Below are 6,786 nucleotides of genomic sequence, written 5' to 3' on the forward strand. Positions count from 1 at the left end.
TGACCCCAGGCGGCTCGGGCCAGCGTGCACCCCTGCGCCAGCCCTCGGCGCGCGATGGTAGGCCCAGCCGCAGGGCCGACGGGCTGCCGTCTTCCCTAGCGAGCCGGGACGCCGCGCTCCCGGGCTGGAGACGGCTCCCCCAGGCTTGCGCCTTGGTACGGCCCTGCCGCCCAGCGCTCGGGGAGGGTCTGGCCCGGGCCTCGCTCCCCCTCCTCGCCGAGCGCAGTGGTGGCTGCCACGCCGAATTCCGCTTCCTGTGGCTGCGGCCGCTGGCGGGCGGTGAGGCCGGGCGAGCGTGCAGTTGGCGCCGCGGCTCGGCACCCCCGCCTCGCCGCACGTCGGGCTTGCGGCCGCGCGGGGGCCTGCGCCGCCCCTGCCTTCCCTTCCGGGCCATGGTGCACCCCGAGGGCGCGTCCGTCCCCCGCCGCTGCTGACCCGGGTCCCCACTCCATGGCCGCCTCGGCGCCGCCCCCACCGGACAAGCTGGAGGGAGGTGGCGGCCCCGCACCGCCCCCTGCGCCGCCCAGCACCGGGAGAAAGCAGGGCAAGGCCGGTGAGAACGCTGAGGGGGCTGGGGCTGGCGCTGGCGAGGCTCAGAACTCTCGGACCTGGAGGGAGGGCTGGCGGGCCGGGGAGGTGGCGGTTCTCAGGCTGAGGGCCCTGAAGAGAGGGGAGGCTCAGTGGAAAGGATAGGTGGGTGGAGCCCTGCAGGGGTTGGTGACGAGGGGTCACTGACTGCCGATCCTAGAGTTTGGGGCACCTGGAATGAAGGAGCCACTTGGGAGTCTGAGGCTATCAAGAGATGGGGACGTCTCTCATTTAAAGGAAGAGGCAGCTGAGAGTGTGGCATCCCATTTATTCTTCGTAGTGTACCTTTGTTAGTATCTAACAAAGTATTAGATACTAAGTAAATAAACAAGAATATATTGAAATTAGAAGGATCTCCTAGATCGTGGTTGGGAGAAAGGATGTTGGGGAAACCTCAGGGAAACTTGTTTGTGTCTGCCTTTTACTGCCTTTCCAGGTCTGCAAATGAAGAGTCCAGAAAAGAAGCGAAGGAAGTCAAACACTCAGGTGAATGGTGGTTGGTTGTGGGGGTAATTTCTGGTAGCCCCTTTGGGTTCTCTGCTCTGCCACCCCAATGTCTTCATCTTGCATCAGCTGCAGGGGGAAGAGAAAGTTGTCTTTCTTGTTCCTTTTCTGGTCCTTTCCTTCAGTTTATAACATTTTGGGAGTAGGGTAGGGATGAGACGATTTGACCAGAGATTTTGTCAGCGGGGATTAGAATCGTCTTCTCCCCTTTTTGTCCTGTTCTGGTTCCCCCATGATGATAACAGCTATCACTTGCTGAACCTTTTCTAAGTACCAGGAATTGTGCTAAAATGCTTCAGTGGTTTTGGGAGATAGCATTGTTTTACAGGTGAGAAACCTGAGGCTTAAACATGTTCAGTGCCTGCTCCAGGACTTTGAGGTTACTCAGTGTCAAAACTAGGATTCCAGTGTAGTTCTGCCCCTTTTCAGAACAGTTAGGGCGCTGTGTTGGTTGTGGTCTCCACTGTGTTTCTTTGTTGCACTTTAAGGTCTGTCTGAACTGGCCGGTACTAGCCTCTAAAACTGGTTCTGTGTTTCTGGTGCTCTCTTGGTTTAGCTCTGGGTCTCTCTCCATGATCCTCTTTCCCTCGTCTTTTTCCCCAGGGCCCTGCGTACTCTCACCTGACGGAGTTTGCACCACCCCCAACTCCCATGGTGGATCACCTGGTTGCATCCAACCCTTTTGAGGATGACTTCGGAGCCCCTAAGGTGGGGGGCGCGGCCCCTCCATTCCTTGGCAGTCCCGTCCCCTTTGGGGGCTTCCGTGTCCAGGGGGGCATGGCAGGCCAGGTACCCCCAGGCTATGGCACTGGGGGTGGAGGAGGTCCTCAGCCTCTTCGTCGACAGCCACCCCCTTTCCCTCCCAGCCCCATGGGCCCTGCTTTCAACATGCCCCCCCAGGGCCCTGGCTATCCACCCCCAGGTAACATGAATTTTCCCAGCCAACCCTTCAACCAGCCTCTGGGTCAGAACTTTAGCCCGCCTGGTGGGCAGATGATGCCAGGCCCAGTGGGGGGATTTGGCCCCATGATCTCACCCACCATGGGACAACCTCCCAGAGGGGAGCTGGGCCCCCCTTCTCTCCCCCAACGCTTTGCCCAGCCAGGGGCACCTTTTGGCCCTTCTCTCCAGAGACCTGGTCAGGGGCTCCCCAGCCTGCCTCCCAACACAAGTCCCTTCCCTGGTCCGGACCCTGGCTTTCCTGGCCCTGGTGGTGAGGATGGCGGGAAGCCCTTAAATCCCCCTGCGGCCACTGCTTTTCCCCAGGAGCCCCACTCGGGCTCCCCGGCTGCTGCTGTTAATGGGAATCAGCCCAGTTTTCCTCCAAACAGCAGTGGGCGGGGTGGGGGCACTCCAGATGCCAACAGCCTGGCACCCCCTGGAAAGGCAGGTGGGGGCTCAGGACCCCAGCCTCCCCCAGGCCTGGTGTATCCATGTGGTGCCTGTCGGAGCGAGGTGAATGACGACCAAGATGCCATTCTGTGTGAGGCCTCCTGCCAGAAGTGGTTCCACCGTGAGTGCACAGGCATGACTGAGAGCGCCTATGGGCTGCTGACCACCGAGGCCTCTGCTGTCTGGGCCTGCGATCTCTGCCTCAAGACCAAGGAGATTCAGTCTGTCTACATCCGCGAGGGCATGGGGCAGCTGGTGGCCGCTAACGATGGGTGATGCTGGCAAGGGGCCCAGGGAAGTGCACATGTTCCTCCCTGCTCTTTCAGGGTGATTGCCTTCTTGTCTGGCTCTTGGTCCTGGTTTCCATCGGCTTCCCATCCCCAAGGGGGAGAAACCCAGTGGCTCCTGGGGGCAGAAAAAGGAACTGAGGTGGGCAGGCAGAAGAGCCTGTATCTCTCACTCTTGTGGAAACTTACGCATTGAGATCTACAGAGGTTCAGGAAACCAAAGCCCTGCCAAGAGAGCCATTTTTGGTGGCTGTCTCTGGAAACCCAGGGGTATGGCTGCAAGAGGAAAGAGGCTGGAGGAAGATCCGAAGGGCAGGGGTGTCCCCTCTACAGATGATGGATGCCCCCAACACCTGTGCCTAACATGCCTCTCTAGCTCCACAGCTCCAGCCTTAGTGTTTGGAGTCCAGTATTAAAGGTTTCTGGCCAGAGGAGTTGGGTCTCTTCCCATCTCTGCGGTAGCCCTTTCATGGGCGCTGGGAGATAGCTTTAGGGAATAAATGGAGATTTTCCCCTTTTCCTACCTTCCCCTTGACTCCTTCACCTGTCCATCTCGTCCCCTTTCAGAAACCAAATAGCTTGAAGAAGCAGGAGAGTACGTGGCTATGGCAGTTCTTGGTGATCTGGGGCTTGGAGACAGTAGATAAGATGCTGTCAGGACATATCTCCCTCATACCAAAGTCACTGGTCCTTTCTCAGCCTCTCTTGTGCTTTTTCCCTAATGACCATGTTTTTGCCAAAAATTGGGATGTGTGGTCTGACAGACCAGAATATTTGACATTCAGACTGTCCTGGAAGCCCAGATTCTGTGGTTGTACACCCCTCCTCCCCCACTAAGCGCTGGTCTTCAACTTCGGCGCCTCGAGTTCCCTGCCTTGATGGAAGGAAAGCTTGAAAAGGCGCAGAGCCCTTATACCTCATTTTTTCTCCTGATAAAAGGATCCCTGTCACAGCCTATGGGTTGGGGAGTCTGCAGGACCCTCACTGATGCGGTACTAGAATGCAGTCCAGAGCCTGGATGTTTTTGCTCCCCTCTCTCCCTGGTGTTCTGTCTTCTCTGGCCTGGTGATCGAGCTGTTCTCATGCTTCTCAGCCAAATTCCATGCCAAGGCTTTATTTTTTATGTTTTAAGCCCTGCCTGCCAGAGATGGGTCTGGGGCCCCATGAGGAGCCCCTCACAGCTGCGCGCTGTTCCCTACAGCTCCTACACACATTCCTCAAATGGGGTAGAGAAGGCAGGCTAGGGGTCTGGCCCTGAGAGAAGCTGGTGGTCCCCTGCCCCCACTTCTCCTGGGACCTTACACATGTGAAGAGAAGACAGGTATACTGCAGAACTCTTGCCTTCCCCCGGTGGAGCATGCAGCCTTCGAGGCTGTGCGAAGGAAGGGAGTGGCCTCGGCTTCTCTTTTCCAGTGTTCCTTGCCATCCTGCAGCAGAGATGGCAACCCCCTCACTGCTCAACTTTGTGTTGTGTTAGTGGTTCTGTTTGCCCCTCTATCTGTTGATGTTTTTGTGGTCTCCACCCCACCCCACCCCACCCCCCGCACCGCCCTGCATTTTGTAAGATGGCTCCTGGCCAGGGATGGGGGGCTGCCTGGTCAGTCCCTCTCTCCCTTTCATGCCACTGCTTTTTGGAAGAAAGTGGGGGTGGCAGAGATGTGGTGGGGAAAGTTTTGTACGGTTGGATTAATAAAATGACTCGGAAGATCCACACCCGGACTCCTTGGTGTTGGTGTGCACAAGGTTGGAATGAGTCAGTCACTGCTGGTGAGGATGGTTGGGGGGGTGAGGACAGGGACCCCCCAGGGTCTCTGGAAGTGGGGATAGCTGGAAGAGTCAGGCCCCTGAGCTGACCTAATACAAGCTGTGGAGCCTGGGGAGGCCTCTTTGCCCCATCTCTCCCTGTGTCCCTGGTGTGAGAACACAAGTTTCCTTTCTGAGCACATTCCTGGGCCAGGCCTAGAGCCAAGCAGGATCTTCGGCCCCAAGGCTTCAGGGAGACAATTGCCATTAGTGCTTCTCCGTGTAGTGCCCCACTCCCACTCCTGAGTCAGGAGGTCAGTGTAGCTCCAAGGGTGGGGGAAGGGGCTGCCCTGGTCTAGCAGATTGCATTTTAGGATGCTTTTCAGCACCCCCCTCTGCCCCTTTTAAAAAAGAATAGTGGCATCCTTAAACAATCGGCGCCAGGGTGAGGGTAGGGACAACCCACACTTTGCCACTCTCCTCCCCCATCCTGCAGCTGTCTCTTGTCTATCCTGGGACCAACCTGGCTCCTTGTCCTGGACATGCCACCCCCTTGCCTTTCAGTTCTGGGTCTTCCCTTCAGAAATTGTTTAGCCACTGGAAAAGGAGGGGAGGTGACCCCCAGTTGAGTTTGCTGGAACCCCAGTGTCCCACCGGGAGGTAAGCCCAGGTTTAGGGGCTCTGCAGGCGGCCCCCACTGCCCCGCCCCGCCGCACCCCCGCGGCTCTCAAGTCTAGCTGTTATTGGCCAAAAGTTTCCGCCCCCCTCAGGGAAGTTGGCTTTCCGTTGGTCAGTTCCCAGTCACGTGACCTTCCTTTCTTGTATCTGTAAAGCCGGAGAGGCAGCAACAAGTTCAGCTGAAGACTGAAGCAAGAGCTGGGTCAGGTAATGCCCTAGCGGGGCAGGGGCAACAGAGATCCCCAGGAGAGGAAGGGTAGAGGAGAGGAGGGGTAGAACGTTGAAGGGTTGAGCTCCACCCAGGATCTATAGAGCTGTTTGTCACTTCTGGGCCGGGAGGGAGGGGGATCATGGGCGGCCGTTTGCAAAACAGGAACTTGCTCTGGGTCTCCCAGACAAGTTTTTGTAGCCCTGGGTGCTTTATTTTAGAGGTTTGGGGAAACAGCTCTTAGAGGGGTTGAAATTAGCTGGACGAAACTTCCCAGCTTTGAACAGAGTGGCAGAGCTCCCCCTTTAGCTGTCTTTTGGAAATAGCATAAGTCCCTGACAATCCTTACAGGATGTTTTTGTTGAATCTTGCCTGAAAAAAGGAGAGGGAGTAGTGAGGAGGGGGTGGAGGTGGGTGTTCTTCCAAGAGGTTGATGAGAAGAAAGAGATCTGAAAGCAGCAGGGAAGGGTGGGAATTAGACAGCAGAAAGAACTTCCTAATAAGGCAGTGAGATGCTGGCCTGGGGGGGAACAGGGAGAACTTATGGGATCTTCAGCGAATCCAAACAAGAGAGAGGTACCAGCCAGGGTTTGGAACCCTGAGTGCACAGGTTCCAGACTGTATTCTGTTTGGGTCTCAGAAGTGTTTGTCTTGTTGACCCAAATACCGTTTCTGGTTTCCATGGAGACAGTAGGTCTGACATCACCCTGGTTGCCATAGTGCCTGCTTCTGGAGGACCTGAGCAGGCTGTACACAGCCGGGGGTAAACAGGGACTTCAGCCCAAGCTGCTGCCACTTCCTTCCTGCTGCCACCTGTTAAGAGTCACACGCAGCAACTGGGGTTGGGGAGATGATGACAGAGTGGCGGGGGTGGGGCCTGAGACCAGAAGGCAGCACAGTGATGGTTCTGTGGATGCCTGTAGAAGCCGGCCGGGGGTGTCCTGCTGGACTGCGGTGTGGGGAAGTCACTGCAGCCATTCTTCTCTCTCCTTGTGGGATGGGGGCCTGTCTCTGGGAGGCACTGTGTAGGGCTCCCACGGTGTGTCCCACTGAAGGGGGAAGTGTAGTGGTTTCCCACAGTAGAGCTGCTGCGCTTCTACCCCAGCCTTACTTCCTCTCCCCAGGATTTCCTTTCAGGATCCTTTTCCACTTACCATCCTTGTAGCCCCTCAGCAAGCAGTCTTGTAAGCCTCTAAAGGATCACAGGCTTAGCTCATCCTCCCCTCAGCTTTATGCCAGGGCCCGGTTGCCAGCCTGGGGCCATAGTGTTGGTCACAGACGGAGGGGTAGGTCCTTCTCTTCTTGTCCTGCTTTGTGTCAGGCTTTTGAAGCTGGAGTGATTTCCCACCCCTACTCCACCATGTCAGAGCAGATTAGCAGGGAATA

The 6,786-nt window shown here is 56.9% G+C and overlaps 2 protein-coding genes across 3 annotated transcripts in view; both read left to right on the forward strand.

Moving 5' to 3' along the window:
• Nucleotides 1-245: 245 nt before the first annotated feature.
• PYGO2 (pygopus family PHD finger 2) lies at nt 246-4,484 on the forward strand. Its single transcript, XM_010838326.1, has 3 exons — nt 246-553; nt 1,025-1,074; nt 1,696-4,484. The coding sequence occupies exons 1-3, from the start codon at nt 451-453 to the stop codon at nt 2,758-2,760; spliced, it is 1,218 nt and encodes a 405-aa protein (XP_010836628.1). The 5' UTR covers nt 246-450; the 3' UTR covers nt 2,761-4,484.
• Nucleotides 4,485-5,305: 821 nt separating this feature from the next.
• PBXIP1 (pre-B-cell leukemia homeobox interacting protein 1) overlaps nt 5,306-6,786 on the forward strand; it is a 12,241-nt gene continuing 10,760 nt past the window's right edge. For both annotated transcript variants that reach the window (XM_010838327.1, XM_010838328.1), the window contains exon 1: nt 5,306-5,399. The gene's annotated coding sequence lies outside the window, so the exon portion shown is untranslated. The remainder of the gene's footprint in view (nt 5,400-6,786) is intronic.

This window comes from Bison bison, unplaced genomic scaffold (genome assembly GCF_000754665.1).
Source record: "Bison bison bison isolate TAMUID 2011002044 unplaced genomic scaffold, Bison_UMD1.0 scf7180017864093, whole genome shotgun sequence".
Classification (NCBI taxonomy): domain Eukaryota; kingdom Metazoa; phylum Chordata; class Mammalia; order Artiodactyla; family Bovidae; genus Bison; species Bison bison.